This window comes from Jaculus jaculus, chromosome 5 (genome assembly GCF_020740685.1).
Source record: "Jaculus jaculus isolate mJacJac1 chromosome 5, mJacJac1.mat.Y.cur, whole genome shotgun sequence".
Classification (NCBI taxonomy): Eukaryota; Metazoa; Chordata; class Mammalia; order Rodentia; family Dipodidae; genus Jaculus; species Jaculus jaculus.
In genome coordinates, this window is record NC_059106.1 from 53,666,501 (window position 1) to 53,685,891 (window position 19,391).

General features: G+C 41.2%; 1 protein-coding gene across 7 annotated transcripts in view; it reads right to left on the reverse strand.

Moving 5' to 3' along the window:
• Nucleotides 1-205: 205 nt before the first annotated feature.
• Nucleotides 206-19,391, reverse strand: part of Hp1bp3 (heterochromatin protein 1 binding protein 3) — a 51,746-nt gene continuing 32,560 nt past the window's right edge. For 6 of the 7 annotated variants that reach the window (XM_045149608.1, XM_045149605.1, XM_045149604.1 and 3 more), the window contains 5 exons: nucleotides 17,066-17,156; nucleotides 12,949-13,108; nucleotides 6,334-6,445; nucleotides 3,132-3,263; nucleotides 206-1,931 (listed from right to left, as the gene is read on the reverse strand). In XM_045149608.1, the coding sequence (XP_045005543.1) occupies nucleotides 1,637-1,931; nucleotides 3,132-3,263; nucleotides 6,334-6,445; nucleotides 12,949-13,108; nucleotides 17,066-17,156 (790 nt within the window). In that variant the 3' untranslated portion in view covers nucleotides 206-1,636. The remainder of the gene's footprint in view (nucleotides 1,932-3,131; nucleotides 3,264-6,333; nucleotides 6,446-12,948; nucleotides 13,109-17,065; nucleotides 17,157-19,391) is intronic. The other variant, XM_045149609.1, reaches the window with a different exon arrangement.

Below are 19,391 nucleotides of genomic sequence, written 5' to 3' on the forward strand. Positions count from 1 at the left end.
TTCGTTTGCAGTGGCTGGAGGCCCATTATCTGTCTTCCTCTTTCTCTGTGTCGCTCTCAAATAAATAAATAATAAATATTTTAAAAAATATAATAAAAAGGGAAAGTTTTGGTGCTCCTTGCTAAGAGTAGGAAAAACTCAGAAAGGATAGGCAACACTGAGCTACTTCTGAGAATTTACTATAAAATATGAGCTCTAGTCCAGCAGCTTTTAAAATTCCATGTTTATTTATATTTTTCAAAATATATGTACATTAAAAAAAGGAAGATTTACAACAGGAAAGATTGCCTTACATGCAACACAAATCCCAATGGACTCATGACGGGATCACAAATGATTAGGATCTAATTCGCGCCAATTTTGAGTCCATTTCTCAGCCATCCTTAAGCTACAAAGATCCCGGGGGACAATGCAAGTGGAATGACTGTAAAACAACACCTTTTGCCTCTGGCAGCACTTAAGGGGCCAGAAGACACACCAAATCTTTAAGACAATTAAAATGTTAAGTGCCACAGGGAAGAATAAATGATAGCAAGAAATTGGTATTCTCAAGTAGAAAGCTAATGCTATTATACACAACGTCACAATACTAAAACAAATACAAATAAAGATGGGATAGGTAGTAGGGCTGTATTTGCTTTTATTTTTCCTTCTCTCTCTTTTCTTTTTGTTAGTATCTCAAAAAGGAAGTCACCTCATATCAAAAGTGCTATCGAAAGAAAAGAGGGAAAAACCCATAGGTGAACCTGAAATCTACTTTATTTTACCAAACTGTGTTTTTCCACTTAATATTTCTATATTAGCATTGATACCTTTCCAACATTTCCTTAGTTAAAAAAATCAAACAGGAATTGACAAGTCATGCCCCAAATATTTAAAAATATATTTAAGTATTAGAAATCACTTTCCACATATCCCTGTGCCCCGCCCTCAGTCAAAGCCAAGTGGTGCAGAGAAGCTGTGCCACAGTTAAGGGAATGCACTGCAATGCTCTGGACAAGAGAAAAATACTCAACAAGCTGATCAAGAGAAAAGTGGCCCAAAGGAGTTATGTGTCTTCAGAATCTAATAGGTGGTAATGTTTAGGGCTTTACCAAAGCTTGAATGCTTCCTTGTTTAAATTGGAAAGAAAGGATTAGTGGAGTGATTTTTATAAATACAGTTAATTATTATAGCTATAACTGAAGTCCCCAGACAGGAGGCTTTACAATTCAGTCAGTGCTAAACTGCCCCTTTTTACTTGCAGCACCTGACCGACATCCTGTTCTTGATGCTAACTACAAATATAAAAATCTTTGCAACTGTTTAGATAAAACTGGAAGGAAAAAAAGTCAAATCATAAAGAGAAAGAATGGGGGCTTGGGTAAGAATAGCAAAAGGCCAAGTATAGATTACATAGTTTAGGGAAGTCCAGGATTACTGCAGAAATTAAAATGATGGAGGGAAGGGGCAGGCACCGAGAATAGCACTTAAAGCTAACAGATGTCTACACTGCTTTATTTATATTCCCTCCCACAATGTTCACATGGGAGGGAAAAAAGGAATTTTAAAAGCATCATAACTAAAACAAATGCACACTGACCTTATAAAATAAGATTCTGAATTCAATCATGATACCCCTTTTTTCCTAAAAGCTTTACTTTTTTGCCTTGAAAGACTTCTTCAAGGTAGATTTCCCCTTGCCAGGTAATTTTACTTCCTTCCTTGCACTGGCTACAGGCTTTCTTGAAGAGCTGCTGCTAGGTTTCTTGATGACTGAGGATGAGGATCTGGCTTTCTTGGCAGGAGTTTTGGCCCTAGGAGGGGCTTTCTTAGGTAGAGGTCTAGCTTTCCCCCGCTGGGCAATGGAGACTTTGGGTGCAGGCTTGGACCCCCTCTGCTTCATGGACGCAGCCTTCCCTGGGGACTTAGCTGGGGCTTTCTTTTGCAACCTTTGAGAACAGAAGAGCAAAGGCAGTTACTAAGTGCAAATCAGTCATTTTGCCAGGACAAACAAATATCTAAAATGAAACAATTTATGTAGAGCAGTACCTCTAACAACTAAGCCATATTCCTGGCACCCAGTATCTGTTTTCCTGTTTTTTTTTTTTTTAATTTTTTTTTTTTTTACTTTTTATTTATTTATTTGAGAGCGACAGACACAGAGAGAAGGACCGATAGAGGGAGAGAGAGAGAATGGGCGCGCCAGGGCTTCCAGCCTCTGCAAACGAACTCCAGACGCGTGCGCCCCCTTGTGCATCTGGCTAACGTGGGACCTGGGGAACTGAGCCTCGAACCGGGGTCCTTAGGCTTCACAGGCAAGTGCTTAACCGCTAAGCCATCTCTCCAGCCCTGTTTTCCTGTTTTTTTGAGGTAGGGTTTTATTTTAGTCCAGGCTGACCTGGAATTTACTATGTAGTCTCAGGGTGGCCTTGAACTCATGGTGATCCTCCTACCTCTGCCTCCCAAGTGCTGGGATTAAATCTGCTTGCATTATCTGTTTGTTTTATGAGGCAGGGTCTTAATCTTGCCCACCTGATCTGGATCTCACTCTATGTAGCCCAGGTTGGATTTGACCTGGCAATGATCCTCCCATGCCTGCCTCTTATATGCTGGAATTAAAGGCTTCTGTCATCAGCCCAGCTTAGAAATCACTATCTTAAGAATAGAAATTTGATTTCTCAGTAAAGATGTTACAAAATTATATGAAAATTCAACCAATTCATAGACGTCTACACATAATTCCATGGCATTCTCTTGGATAATAGATATTTCTTCACATAAACTATAGGGATGGATAGGTTTGACCAAAGAGTACATTATGTACTCACACTGTTTCAAGTTCAGAGTACTGAGTTCAAGTGGGACAATAATTCAAATGTTATTCTAAGAACCTAAGAATGACCCTGACTGAGTACAACACTTTCATATTTTTAGCTTCTCTAATTAGCAACACTATTTTTTTTCTTTCTTTTTATTTTTCTTGGTGGTACTGAGGATTAAGCCAACCAGCCTTGAACTTGCAATTCTCATGCCACAGCACAGCACAGCAATGTAGCTGGGGTTATTGGCCCAAGCCACCAGGCTCAAGCACCATTTCCAGCTCGAACCCATTTATGACTCTCTCACAAGGGCTCTTCCCATGTGCATACCTTCTCTTAGGTGGAGGTTCTTCATCTCCAGAATCTTCTTCGGATGATTCATCTTCATCTTCATCTTCATCTTCATCCTCATCCTCATCCTCAGAATCATCTGACTCTTTCTTTGGAAATAGAACTCCTGGGCTAAGACAAGAAAAAGTTAAAAAAAAAAAAAAAGGTAAACCTACATATCATATTATATTCTTTACCTCCTGCTATTTAATAAAACTGGCCCTTATTCACTTAGTAAGTAATTATAAACCCATGTCTAACATTGGCTCAGCCACTGGGTACACAGCAATAAATGGTCTATAGGGCACTGAATGGTATACAGAGCAATACTGCCTTCACATTACTAGCAAAAACCTCAAGGGCTAAAGATTCAGAGAAAATGAGTATCCCCTAACTATCTTTACGTTTCGTTTTTTGGTTTTTCGAGGTAGGATCTCACTCTAGCTCAGGCTGACCTGGAATTCACTCTGTAGTCTCAGGGTAGCCTTGAACTCACAGTGATCCCACCTCTGCCTCCTGAGTGCTGGAATTAAAGGCATGAGCCACCACGCCTGGCTCTCGTTACTTTATTATTTATTTGACAGAGAAAGGGGGGAGGGCGAGAGAGAGTGAGAAACAGAGAGAGAAAGGGCACACCATGGCCTCCAGCACTGCAAACGAACTCTAAATGTGTGCGCTTTCTTGTGTAGCTGGATAACGTGGGTCCTGGAGAATGAAACCAGGGTCCTTTGGCTTTGCAGGCAAATGCCTTAACTGCTAAGCCATCCCTCTAGCCCTATCTTTACTTTTAAAGGTTTTAAAAAAAAAAAAAAAAAAAAAAAAACTTCATTATTTTAAGAGCAAGGTTCTCACGCTAGTAGTCTGACCTGGAGCTCATTACATAGGCTTGGTTGGCCTTGAACTTGTAAGGATGATACTATCTCGGCCTCCATGTCTGGAATTAAAGACATGTGCCACTATACCTAGTAAAATTTAGTTTTTTGTATTAATATGTCTTTAAATTATAACATGTGGCCTTAAGTTTTAAGTTTCCTATTTAGTGTCTGAAAATAATATACATAGATTTAATCAAGTAATATTTCTATTTGTGTACAGAGAATAATGTAAGAAAATTATAATGTAGGGTTGCAAACATGCCATGGCACCTTACTAGAAATGAAAACATAGGGCTCTAGGGCACCACGGCTTCAAACAAGTTATTAGACAGAAAATGGACAAGCCAGGGCCTCGCGCCACTGCAAACCAACTCCAGACACATGCAACAATGTGTATGTCTGGATTTACATGTGTATTAGGGAATCAAACCCAGGTCATCAGGCTTACACAGCCAAGTACCTTTAACTGCTCAACCATCTCTCCAGCCCCCACCGTGGCTTTGATAGCTCAAAAAATATTTTTTGTTTCGGTGATTAAGTAAATGATGTATAATTGAGAGGTTTTCAAAATAAATGTACCTGTATAGAGTGAAGAAGGCAGAGGTAGGATTTTGGAATCAGGCAAGGTTCTTACAAGTAATACAGATTAAAAGCCATTTATCTCTCTGATAATCTTCCTGCTGCAAACATTTAAAAAGATAAAGAATCAACAACAAAATGACCTTGGGATGACTCAGAAAGCAGCATGGTGCTTGGAAGAAGTGACAGGAATGCCCAGCACTGCAATATCTCTATCACAAGGCTCAGGGTCCATTGCGGAAGAAGTAGCGGAAAGAATGTAAGAGCCAAAGGAAGGGTAGGACTCCTTACAACGTGCTCCTCCAGACACAAAATGGCCTGGATATCCATGACTTCGTAATAGAGAGGCAGAATGAACAGAAGCTCTGCTCAAAGTCCTGTCACTGCAAGGATTAACTGCCTTTGACTGCTGCCCTAGGATACTTCTGAGTGGGGTCATGATTAAAAAATATTTTATGAGGGTCCATTGTGGGAAAGGTGGCAGAAAGAATGTAACAGCCAATGGAAAGATAGGACTCCTTTCAATGTGCTCCTCCAGACATAAAATGGCCTTGATAACCAAGACCTCACAGTTCCTGACACTACCTACACAAGACCATCATAATAGGAGGAAAAGATCATGACATCAAAATAAAAGAGACTGATTGAGAGGAGGGGATATGATGGAGAATGGAATTTCAAAGGGGAAAGTGAGGGGAGGGCATTATCATGGGATATTGTTTATAATCATGGAAGTTATTAATAAAAAAATTAATGACCATCTAGGAAGGGAGGAGAGAAACAAACAACCAAAAAACAAAAACAACAACAATAAAACCTATCCATCCCATCTAGGACTGAGAAGATGGCTCAGCAGTGAAAGGTACTTGCTTGTAAAGCCTGATGGCCTGGGTTTAATTCCCTAGTACTCATGTAAAACCAGATGTATAAACTGGCATATGCATTTGGAACTCATTTGCAGTGGTAGGAGGCCCTGCTGTGCCCATACTCTGTCTCTCAAATAAATAAAAATTCAACGAAGAAACATGGGACTAAAGAGATGGCTCAGTGGTTAAGGCTTTGCCTGGAAAGCCTAATGACTGAGGTTTGATTCCCAAGTACCCATGTAAAGCCAGACTGCACAAAGTGGAGCATGCCTCTGGAGATTTTGCACCAGCTAGAGGTCCTGGAGCACCCATTCTATGTCTTTCTTCTATCTCTTTCTGCTTGCAAATATAAAAAGAAAACATGAAAAAAAAATCTGTTGTACCACTTGGCTAATAAGAAGCTCTTCCAGGACAGCTGTCCTCAGAAGAACCTTTTGGGCTAAGTGTGACATTAATGAGGGCAACATGTATTAATTCAGCTCAGCTTTTATTTTTAAATTTTTATTCTTTTATTTGACAGAGAAAGAGGAGGGAGGGAGAATGAGAATGTATGGGCACGCAGGGCCTCCAGCCGCTGCAAATGAACTCCAGACATATGTGCCACCTTGTGCATCTGCCTTATATGGGTTCTAGGGAATTGAACACTGGTCCTTTGGCTTTGGAGGCAAGTGCCTTAAGCACTAAGCCATCTCTCTAGCCCCAGCTCACAGTTTTGAAGCAATTTTCAGCATGGAAAGGAAAGGACAGAACAGAAGCTGGACATCACATCTTGCTGGAAGAAAGCAGCAAGAGTGAGCTCAGAACAACACATATTTAAACCAAGCCTATAAACTAGGAGATTTTAGCTTTAAAAATTACCAGTATTTTATATTATGTGCTCACCTGGGATAATAGGGAAAACAGAGCTGGAAGGTGCCACTGAATCCTTTACCAGAAATCTGCTCCATCCACCCATTTTTTTCACATTTCTGCAGAGTTTTTTTCAGCAAATGCACTGAGCAAACAAACAAAAAATTACCTAGTTATTCAGACTTGATAATTCTTTCAGCTACAATTAAGTGCCCACCAGTTCAACCTATGACACTAATTGACATGTATACAATTCTCTCTCTCTCTCCCTCTCTCTCCCTCTCCCTCTCTCTCTCTCTCTCTCTCTCTCACACACACACACACACACACACACACACACACACAAAAGGCAGCAAAAGCCTAGAGTGGTTACATGGCTGGAGCCCAGACTAGCTTCCTTGTCAGAAGGTTATCACTTAATTGGCTAGTAGCAGGTTTGAAACTAGTTATTTCACTATTTCCACTGATTCAGGTATCTATTGTACACCTCAAAATATTAATCATATCTACATTTATAGATAAGTAAAATAACTTCCTCACAAATCAACAATAAGAAAACATAACTCTTGAAACCTTTTCATTCTATTTCATAAGACATCTCAAAAACATACTAAAGTGACTACATGCAAAAACAACCTCAAAGAAGTGAAACTTAGCCAGGAGTGGTAGTGCACACCTCTAATCCCAGCACTCTGAGGCAGAGGTAGGATAGTTGTGAATTTGGGACAGCCAGGAATTAAGAGTTCCAGGTCAGCCTGGGCTAGAGTGAAACTCTACCTCAAAAATAAACAAACAAAACAAACAAACAAACAAACAAACAAAAAACATGAAACTGGGCTAGGGAGATGGCTCAGGTTGCTTGCCTGCAAAGCCTAACAACCCAGGTTCGATTCCCCAGGACCCACCTCAGCCAGGTGAAAGTGGCACATGCATCTAGCGTTTGTTTGCAGTGCAGAAGCCCCAGTAGGCCCACATTCACTGTCTTTTTCTCTCTGCTTACAAATAAATAATTTTATTTTTTATTTTAGAGAGTTCGAGAAAGAGGGATAGAGAATTGGTGTACTACTATCGAATTCCAGACGCTTTTGCCACCTACTGGGCATGTGCGACCTTGCGCTTGCCTCACCTTTGTGTGTCAGGCTTACATGGGATCTGGAGAGTTGAACATGGGTCCTAAGCCATTCCTCTAGCCCTAAATATATATATACACACACATACATATATATTTTTTATATATTTATTTATTTAAAGTAGTAAAAGGTCTGGGTTACATGATGCTCTGTCTCAAAAAAAACCCCAGAAAGGTCAGGTATGGTGGTGCATGCCTTTAATCCCAGCACCCAGGAGGCAGAGATACGAGAACCACTGTGAGTACAAGGCCAGTCTGGGATTACAAAGTAAGTACCACTGTCAGAATGGCTATTATCAAAAAAACAAATGACAATAAATGCTGGCAAAAATGCAGAAAAAGAGAAGCCCTTTTACACTATTGGTAGGAATGTAATCTGGTACAGCCACTGCAGAAATCAGAGTGGAGGTTCCTGAGACAGCGAAAGATAGATTTACCATATGACCCAGCTATAACACTCCTAGGCATATATTGTAAGTACCCATCACACTACCTTAGAGATACTTGCACATCCATGTTTATTGCCGCTGCATTCACAATAGCTAGGAAATGTAACCAGCCTATATGTCCCTCAACTGATGAGTGGATAATGGAAATGTGGTACATTCATACAATGGAGTTCTATTCAGTAGTAAAGGAAAATTAAAATTTTCAGAAAAATGGATGGACCTGGAAATGATTGTACTTAGCAAGGTAACCCAGGCCCAGAAAGCCAAGCACTGCATGTTCTCTCTCACATGTAGATCCTAGCAACAAATGTTTGGACTTATATGTGATCAGAGCCCAGTAAACTAGAAGGGGATGCTATAAGGGAGGAAGGAGAGAGGCAGACTTAAGGGGATGGTATTATATATATTTAAGTAGAAGAACAGATTACTAGGGGTAGGAAGGCCTAAGTGAGGTCAGGGGAAGAGACTGAGTAAAGGAAGAGTGGGGGCAGGGTTAATCAAAATCTAACAGGATATGAATAAGCCATATGGAATGGGTGCCCAGAAATCATAAACTGTTACTAGAAATTTTTCAGTGCCAGGGATGAAACAACTTCCAGTGAAGTGTTGGCCAGGAAGGTCCCTGATGCCCCCAAAACATTACAGACATTGCTGAGGCTCTTGGATTTCCATCAGGAATAGATGATAAGACCCTATTGCTGAAGACTCCACATGCTTGAGCTCAAGATCAATGAGAAATTTTGCTACAGCTGAGCTGAAAACCTCCCTGTAGACTGGCTGACCAAACGCTGGAAAAAGCTATGCTGCATGCAGCTCCATGGGAGAGAGAGAAAACATCAGTAGAAATAAACAACAGTGGACATTGCAAGCCTTAAGTTTGGTCAACCAGACCAAATGAGGCAATGGGTGCAATAGTGGCATGTCTATTATGGGGGAAACCAACCACTCTCTAATTGGACTGCAGGTCTGCTCCACAGGAGGAAATACATTTCTGGTACTGAAAACCTATGATGGGGGAAGTCATAAACCCTAGGGGGTGGAACACCTGCTGGTGACTGACTAAATGCATACATTATGCTCATCAAACTGCCTGATAAGAATCTTTCTTAGGGCTGGAGAGATGGCTTAGCGGTTAAGCGCTTGCCTGTGAAGCCTAAGGACCCCGGTTCGAGGCTCGGTTCTCCAGGTCCCACGTTAGCCAGATGCACAAGGGGGCGCACGCGTCTGGAGTTCGTTTGCAGAGGCTGGAAGCCCTGGCATGCCCATTCTCTCTCTCGCTCTATCTGTCTTTCTCTCTATGTCTGTCGCTCTCAAATAAATAAATAAAAAATGAACAAAAAATTAAAAAAAAAAAAAGAATCTTTCTTAATGTTCATACCCATATATTAATGCTAGTTTCACTTTGGGATAGAGAAGCTTCTCTTTTCAGAAGTGGTGACCACTGGGATGTCTCAAAAGGCACCATATTGTTGAGAAGAAGTGACAGAGTACTCAGCACCAAAACATCTCTATCACACCTTCCAAGGCTCAGGGTCCATTGTGGAAGAGGTGGCAGAAAGAATGTAAGAGCCGGGCTGGAGAGATGACTCAGAGGTTAAGGTGCTTGCTGAAAAGCTTAGCAACCTGAGTTTGATTCCCCAGTGCCCACATAAGGCTGGATACATAGTGGCATAAGCATGTGGTATGCATGCACCTGCAGTCTATTTGTAGCAGCATGAGGCCCTGGGGCACCCATTTTCTCTCTCATCTGCTTGCAAATTAAAATAAATAAATAAATAAAAAAGGGGGAGCTGAGCTGGGTGTGGTGGCACATGCCTTTAATCCCAGCACTCAGGAGGCAGAGGTAGGAGGATCACATGAGTTCAAGGCCACCCTGAGACTCCATAGTGAATTCCAGGTCAGCCTGGGCCAGAGTGAGACACTACCTTGAAACCCATCACCCCCCACCAAAATAAAGGGGAGCTGGAGAGATGACTTAGTAGTTAAGACATTTGTCTGCAAAGCTTAGGACCCAGGTTTGATTACCTAGTACCCATGTGAGCCAGATGCACAAGGTGAGGCATGTTTCTGGACTTCGTTTGTAGTGGCTAGAGGCCCTGGCATGCCCATTCTCTATCTGCCCCTCCCTGCTCCCTCTCTGAAATATAAGATAAAATAAAAAAATAAATTAATTAAAAATTTTTTTAAATATAATAAATATAATAAAAGGATAGCTGGGCGTGTTGGTGCACATCGTTAATACCAGCACTTGGGAGGCAGAGGTAGGAGGATTGCTGTGAGTTCGAGGCCACCATGAGAATACAGAGTGAATTCCAGATCACTCAAGACTACAGTAAAACCTTACCTCAAAAAAATAAAACAAACAACAACAACAACAAAAAAAACCCACCAGGAGGACCTGAGTTCAGATCCTCAAAACCCAAATAAATAATGCTCGGAGTGGCGAGTGTAATCCCAACACTATCCCCAGGGCTCACTCACTGGCCAGGCTAGCAAAATTGATGAGTTCCAGGTTTGGCAAGAAACTGTCTCAAAGAATAAAGTAGAAAGCGATTGAGGATGACCAGTTATATCATCCTCTGGCTTCTAGCATATATGTATGTACATGCCTGAACACACATATACACATAAACCACACAAACCTACAAAAAAAGTCTTTTCTACATGTATGTAAGCCCAGCTCAAATCCACAATCTTGTGTCAGCCTCCAAATTGGAGAGATTAAATACAAGGTTTGCATATGCTGGAAAAGCCATTTCTACCACTTGAACTACATGCCCAGCCTATAAAATCCATTTCCCCTTTTCGGAAACAGGGTCTCATGTAGCCCCGTTTGCCTCAAACTTACCACGTGCAGCCAAGATCTTTGAACTTCTTGGACTTTCTTTTTTTTCACCAAGCCTAGCTCTAGTCCAGGCTGACCTGGAACTCATTAGTCTCAGGATGGCCTCGAACTCATGGCGATCCTACCTCTGCCTCCTGAGTGCTCAGATTAAAGGACTGCACCACTATGCCTGTGGCTCCTTGGACTTTTCTTAAACTCATCTTTCTGCTTCTGACCCCCTTCTGTTGGGACTGTATGTGTACTACTATGTCCAATATTTATTTTTTATTTATTGGAAAGGAAAGAATGTGTACTCCAAAGCCTCTTGCTGCTACAAACAAACCCCAAATGCATTGTGCTACTTTGTGCATTTGAAGTTCATTCTCTCTTTCTCAAATAAATAAAAAACAAAATTAATTAGAAATAACTGGTATCTTTGTTTTTTAAAAAAATAAGCATTGTGAATGGAATTTCAAAGGGGTAAGTGTGAGGGGGAAGGGAGGGTATTACCATGGGATATTTTTTTATAATCATGGAAAATGCTAATAAAAATTAAAAAAAAAAAAAAAAGCATTGGGGCTGGACAGATGGGTTAGCAGTTAAGGTGCTTGCCTGCGAAGCCTAAGGACCAGGTTTGATTCTCCAGGTCCCACATAAGCCAGGTGCACATGGTGCACATGCGTCTGGAGTTTGTTTGCAGTGGCTAGAGGCCCTGGCATGCCCATTCTCTCTCTCTCTCTCAAATAAATAAGCTCTGGATCGGGGCATGGCCATTCTCTCTACCTACCTTTTTATCACTCTCTCTCTCAAATAAATAAATATTTAAAAAATAAAACAGTGCAATCCAGTATTTAAAGAAAAGGGGGGAGGGGCGGCTGGAGAGATGACTTAGCAGTTAAGCTGCTTGCCTGCAAAGCCAAAGGAGCCAGGTTTGATTCCCCAGGACCCATGTAAAGCCAGATGCAAAAGGTGGCACATGTATATGGAGTTCGCTGTGAGTTTAAGACCAGCCTGAGACTACAGACAGGGTTAGAGTAAAACCCTACCCAGAAAAAAAAAAAAAAAGTAGTTTGGGGATTTTGCCAACTTTTAACCCATCTCACACATGCCTTATTAGCATGGTGCTGGTTCTAACAACACTCTTTAGTAATGTCTTCTCTATGTTCCCTCTTGTTGTTTCTTTAAGCTGACATGCAACCTTCTCAGCCACCACTCTACTCCTGTACAAGGTTTTGGCAATAATTCTAACTCCTGTCACTTCTCTAGGTAGGATAAGCCCCACTCCTTATTATTTACATTCCTTTGATGATTAGCTTTTAGAAACAATTGCTAGATGTACTCTCTTTAGGCTCCTTAATTAGTTACTACTAAAACTTTTTGCCTATAAACTTGAGAGTCCCTAATAAAATTAAGACAAGAATCCCTTGCAGCTATGTGAATCTCCATCCTGCAAGGACTCTCAAAAGGCAATTTCCTTAGTCTGAGAGATCCGATTTCTGTGACTCTATCAAAAGCAAATTAAGAAGCCCGGCATGGTGGCACATGCCTTTAATCCCAACACTTAGGAGGCAGAGGTAGAAGAATTGTCATGAGTTCAAGGCCACCCTGAGACTCCATAGTGAATTCCAGGTCAGCCTGGGCTTGTGAGACCCAACCTAGGGGGGAAAAAAAGGCAAATTAAAGATTTGTGATTATTTCTTCTCTTTTTTTCTCTCTCTCTCTCTCTCTTTTTTTTTTCCCGAAGTAGGGTTTCACTGCAGCTCAGGCTTACCTGGAATTCGGGTGGCATTGAACTCATGGTGATCCTCCTACCTCTGCCTCCCAAGTGCTGGGATTAAAGGTGTGCATCACACACCTGGCTTTTTGTTATTGTTGTTGTTGTTGTTGTTGTAAGGTCTCACTGTAGTCCAGGCTGACCTGGGATTTACTACATAGTCTCAAGGTGGCCTTGAACTCATGGTGATTCTCTTACCTCTGCCTCCCAAGTGCTGGGAGTAAAGACATATGCCACCATTTCTTATCTCTTTTTGAAAAATGGTTAATGTAATCTGTGCATATGTATGTGAATGTCACGCATACACAAACCACTTTGTGCCCAGCTTTACATGTGTGCTAGCGAATCAAAACTGGTCTGACAAGATTTGCTAGCAAGCGCCTTTAACTCCCTAGCCATTAGCATGGTCATCAAGGTCTTTTTCTCGTAAGAAAATCCCCTCATCTCAGTTACACACACAGCTCTGACTCACTTTGATAGTTAGAATTGGTCCCTGGGTGGTTCTCCAGGACGTACTTCTTCAGGGCAGTGGTGGAGCAGGTCTTTGGCTCATTCATGGCAGCAATGGCAGACAAGATTGCATATTCCATCAGGCTTCCACCAAGCAGGGGCTTCTCCCCCGATTTCTTCAGCTGTTTTCCAAGGAGGAAGAGAAAAGTATCAAGACAACACTCTCCCAAAGCAGGTCAAGACAAGACTCCTCTGCACCAGGTAGTTTGGAGTTCCTGCATTAGCACAGATACGTTTTACAATAAATTGTCAGGTTAGGGACTTTCTCTTCCCAGTTAACAGATTTTCAATCTAACTGAAGAGTCCCCATCCTCTTATGGGTATCTTCTTCCTCCTCCAACCCTCTACCCACATTACAGCAATCCGAAACCCAAAGACACTGAGAGCTCCACTCTAATCAACAACTTAACTTGCTACGTTCCCCCCCCAAAATGAAGATTTTAAAAAAATACTTCCTTTTTGTGAATATGAAAAATGAAACAATTATAATAAGATTTTTAATCCTATAAAGTAAATAACCATTTCCCTTCACCCTATATCCTTGAGTCCTATGCCATGGAAAAAGTTGATAAAACATTTAGAGTATTATAACAATATAAAAGTACATAGTATAATTCCAGATTGCAAGACTTGGAAAAAAGATTAGTACCAATAATGAACATGGGAGAGCTGGAGAGATGGCTCAGTGGTTAAAGTGCTTGCCTGCAGAACCTAATGACTCAAGTTCCATTCCCCAGGACTCACATAAAACCAGATGTAGCACATGAATCTGGAGTTCCTCTGCAGTGGCTGGAGGCCCTGGTGTGCCCATTTTCCCTACCTCTCTCTGTTTGCAAATAAATGATAATGAAATGAAAAAGAAAATTAGTAATGCTCTGCAATGCTGGTTCTTACCTAGTGGATCACAGACCCTGGAGCTCTGAAATGGTTTAGAGAACCTGAAAAGTTAATACTACTTTCAAAATAAAACAGATGTGATCTGCCCTGTCCACTGTACTACTTCACCACAAACTGCAATGAAAGCACAAAACTGCTAAGTGAAAACAGTGCAAATAGTTATTGTCTTCTCCACTGACACAGACTTAGGGTTCTAGAAAGTGCCAAAGCTGGGTGTTGAGGCACACGTCTGAAATCTCAGGACTTGAAGGGCAATGAAAATAAATTTAAGGACTGGAGTGGTGGCTTAGTGGCTAAGGCACTTACTTGCCTGTGAAGCCTAAGGATGCAGGTTCAATTCGTCAGTACCCACATAAGCCAGATGTACAGGTGGAACATGCGTCTGGAGTTTGCAGTGGCTAGAGATTCTGGCATGCCCATTCCTTCTCTACCTGCCTTTTCCTCTTACTCTTCCTCAAGTAAATAAAATCAAATATTTTTAAAAAGAAAATAAATTTAAATATTGATCAATTTATGAATGGATCTATGCTGTGGAATACTATTGGCCAAAAAAGAAAAGAACTGCTGGGCATGATGGCACACGCCTTTAATCCCAGCACTCGGGAGGCAGAGGTAGGAGTTCGAGGCCACCCTGAGACAACATAGTGAATTCCAGGTCAGCCTGGGGCTAGAATGAGACCATTACCTTGAAAAACCAAAAAAAAAAAAAAAAAAAAAAAAAAAAAGAAAGAAAAGAAAGGGGCTGGAAAGATGGCTCAGAAATTAAAGGTGCTTGCTTGCAAAGCCTGATGGCCCAGGTTTGAACCCCAAGTATATACATACAGCCAGATGCACAAAGCAGCCCATGCATCTGGAGTTTGTATGCAACGGCAGGAGGCCCTGGTATGTATACCCAGACACAGGCCTCATAAACTCCCATCTGTATAAAAAGTACAGAAAAGCGCAAAAACAAACAAAGAGTAGGTTGTTGGAAACTAGAAGTACCCAAGGTCTGAATGATTGCATAAGGGCACAAACAAACAAGGATCCCCCCCCCCCCCCCCCGCTCGTTTCTTTCTTTCAAGGTAAGGTCTCACCCTATTTCAGGCTGACCTGGAATTCACTATGTAGTCTCAGGGTGGCCTTGAACTTATGGAAATCCCCCTACCTCTGGTCCCAGAGTGCTGGGATTAAAGGTGTGCGCCATCCCACCCAGCCAAAGGATCACTTTTAAAAAATGAAACAAAAAACAAAACAAAACATTTTTATTTATTTATTTGAGAGAATGTATGGGCGCACCAGACTCACCTGCCACTACAAACTCCAGATGCATGTGACACTTTGTGCATGTGGCTTTACGTGGTACTGGGAAACTGAACCTGGGTGTCAGGCTGTACAAGCAAGACCCTTTAACCACTAAGCCATTTTTTTAAAGTTTTTATTAGCATTTTCCATGATTATAAAAAAATCCCATGGTAATTCCCTCCCCCCACCCCCACACTTTCCCCTTTGAACACTAAGCCATTTTTGTAGCTCACAAATTTTTTTTTTGGCAATCACAATTTCCAAAAATTGATCTGTGGTAATAGTTGCACTACCACAAATTCATTAAAATTCACTGTATTTTAAATCAAATACACTTAGGGTATGCAAATTACAACCAAGAGTTATTAAAATAATCTATTGGTTAATATTAACACCCACAAGTATCTGAAAGTTATCTTAAAAATATTCCACTGTTTTCTGGAGTTCATCTGCACTGGCAAGAGGCCCTGGTGTGCCCATTCTCTATCTTCTCCCCACCACCCGCTTGCAAATAAATAAATAATAATGACTTAAAAAATATTTTTTTAAATGCAAAAAATGCCAGGTATGGTGGTGCAAAAACTCCAGCACTTAGCCGGAAGTGATGGTGGTACACGCCTTTAATCTCAACACTCAGGAAGATCACCATGAGTTCAGAGCCACCTTGAGAATACATAGTGAATTCTAGGTCAGCCTGGGGTACAGTGAAACCCTACCTCAAAAAAACCAAAAAACAAACAAACAAACAAAAAAGCCTACAAAAAGTGCTCCTCTTAAAATTCTTCTTGAAGGAAAATAATTATTTCTCATGAAAAATACGTTATTTATCTTAATGCATTCAGTACTGGAGGGCTTTTTTTTTTGTTTTGGGGATCTTGAGGGAGCTTCTTGAAATGCAATCCTGGTTGGCCTTAAACTTATGGGAATCCTCCTGCATTTACCTCCCAAGTGCTAATAGTACATACATAAGCCACCACCTCCAGCTGAAGTGAATATTTAAAATTCTCAGTTTTTTTTTTCCTTTCTTTCAAGACAGGGTTTCTCTCTACTACACACTGACCTGGAACTCTCTCTGTAGTCTCAGACTGGCCTTGAATTCACAGCCATCCTGCCTCCCAAGTGCTGGGATTCAAGGTATAGTGGCGCATGCCATGAATCCCAACACTCAGGAGGCCAAGGTAAGTGGATCATTGTGAGTTCCAGGCCAGCCTGAGACTATATAGCAAATCCCAGGTCAACCCGGGCTAGAGTAAGACCTTATCTCAAAACAACAAACAAAAAATATTACTAGCAGGGCTTGGTGATGCACACATTTAATACCAACACTCAGGAAGCAGAGGTAGGAGGATTGCTGTGAGTTTGAGGCCAGCCTGGGACTACATAGTGAATTCCAGGTCAGCTTATGCCAGAGAATAAAACCTTACCTTGAAAAACAAAAATCAACAACAAAAAATTACTTGAGAGAGAAAATGAGCAAGTGAGGATGGGTGTGTGCCAGGGCCTCTTGCTACTGCAAACCTACTCGATTCATGCACCACTTTGTGTATCTGGCTTTATGTGGATACTAGGGAACTAAACTAAACTGAGGCTGGCAGTCTTTGCAAGAAGTACCTTTAACCGAGTCATGCCCCTAGTCTAGTTTCAACTTCTGTTGTTTTACTTTTTGAAACACGATCACACTACGCATAGCCCAGGTAAGCTTTGAACTCAGTATCATTCTATCTCAGCCTCCTGAGTGTTGGCTCTTAATGTTCATTTCTAATATCCTAAATGTTGATAGATATGACATATAAATGAAATGTCTTTTGGGGCCCTCAATACACTTCTAGAGCATCAGGAGATCCTGAAACCCAAACGTTGAGAACCATTTCTTTATAAGCAAGACTTTAGCTTCTAACCTGGAATGTCCCTGAAGCACCTTTCCCAGTTATTTGCTCTAATTGGCCTCTCTCTACTGCTCTCTGCAAAGCATTCTTCAACAGCTGGGGCCTGCAGAGAAAAACAACAACAAAAAAATAGTGACAAACATATCAATGAAAGAAACTTCAGAAAAAAGGAGATCTGGGGCCATTTCTAGATCTAAAGTTCTGACTCCTATTAAACATAGTACTTTGTTAAAATGGACAGAAGCACAATACCAAATTGTTGGGAGTCCTTAAACAAAAAAGTTAAGTTACTACATGAATATATAGAACCACTATCATATGAGAACCAAGTTTCAAACTGTCCATGATTGTCAAGTAGTATGTTTCCAATGACAAAATATTTCAAAAGGTTAGACAAGGGGCAAAAATCACACTAGTAACAACCCAGTATCTTTTTTTGTTTATTTTTTCAGGTAGGGTCTCACCCTAGTTCAGGCTGACCTGGAATTCACTATGTAGTCTCAGGGTGGCCTTGAACTCATGGTGATCCTTCTGCAATTAAAGGCGTGCACCACCACACCCACAACATCTTATGTGAAGGGAGCTAACCTACAGATTTAAAAAAAAAAAACAAAAAAAAAAAACATAAAAATACCAGGGAGCAAGCTGGGTGTGGTGGCACATGCCTTTAGTCCCAGCACCAGGGAGGCAGAGGTAGGAGGATCGCCATGATTTCGAGGCCACCCTGAGAATACATAGTGAATTCCAGGTCAGCCTGGGATAGAGTGAAACCCTACTTCAAAAAACAAGCAAACAAGGGCTGGAGAGATGGCTTAGCGGTTAAGCGCTTGCCTGTGAAGCCTAAGGACCCCGGTTCGAGGCTCGGTTCCCCAGGTCCCACATTAGCCAGATGCACAAGGGGGTGCATACATCTGGAGTTCATTTGCAGAGGCTGGAAGCCCATTCTCTCTCTCTCTCCCTCTATCTGTCTTTCTCTCTGTGTCTGTCGCTCTCAAATAAATAAATAAATAAAAATTAAAAAAAACAAACAAGCAAGCAAACAAAAAATACCAGGGAGGGTGTGGTGGTGCACATCTTTAATCCCAGCACTTGGGAGGCACAGGTGGGAGAACTGCTGTGAGTTTGAAGCCAGCCTGGGACTACAGAGTGAATTCAAGGTCAGCCTAGGCTAAAGACAGACCCTAACTTGAAAAAGCAAAACAAACCAACAAACAAAAACACCTAAGCTAAGAATGGGGTGCAGTTACTAAAAGTAGAGAATGAAAGCAGCTAAGAATGAAATGTGTCTCCATGTTTAAATGTGTCACACAGTGCATTTCTGATCCACAATTGTATTACCTTATCACTACCCTACTGGGGGCATTAGAAACATGAAAGTACTGTATTGTAAACGCTTTAATCACCCCCTTTCTTAAAAAAAATAGAAGATTTATTTTTATTTATTTACTAGAGACAGAGAGGGACAGGGAGTGAGAACGGGTGTGCCAGGGCTTTTAGCCACTGCAAACGAACTTCCAACGCATGTGCCACCATGTGCATATGGCTTATGTGGGACCTGGAGGATTAAACCTGGGTCCTTGGGGTTCGCAGGCATGTGCCTAACTGCTAAGCCACCTCTCCAGCCCAAATAGATCACTCTTTGGTTATAAGGTTTTGCTATGTAGCTTTTGGTGGTCTAAACTTATAATACTCATACATCAGCCTCCACAGTGCTAGCTAAGGCAATTGGATACTCTCAAATCCAGTGAGTGATTTTCTACAAATGAAGTTTCTAAGCTAAAACCTAACTAAGTGCTCCAGTAATGCAAAGTTGGTACTCAATAGTATCAGGGCAATTCCCTTCAATACAACAGTGAACTGAACTCTGAATTAAACACAATTTTCCAAAGGGTACAGATCTTACATAAATACACTCCAAATGTACACCTTGTGAAATGCCAATTTAAACAAATTTGTATGTGCATGAATCCACAGATGGGCAACTATGACTACCTAAATGCTCAACCCAGATGTTAAGTGAAAACTTCTATCAAGATTCTCAGAATCTTATATTTGGAGTTCTCTTACAATCATAGTTACAATGGTAGCAGAGCATGGTGGCGCATGCCTTTAACCCCAGCACTTGGAAAGCAGAGGTAGGAGAATTGCTGCAAGTTCAAGGCCAACCTGAGACTATAGAGTGAGTTCCAGGTCAGCCTGGGCTAGAGCGAGACCCTACCTTGAAAAAAAAAAAAAAAAACAAACAATTACAATGGAAAGTAGAAAATCTAAAGCTGACACTGTTACAGGTGGCTCTATAGATCTGTAAATTCTATAAATCAATACTGGATGAAAAACA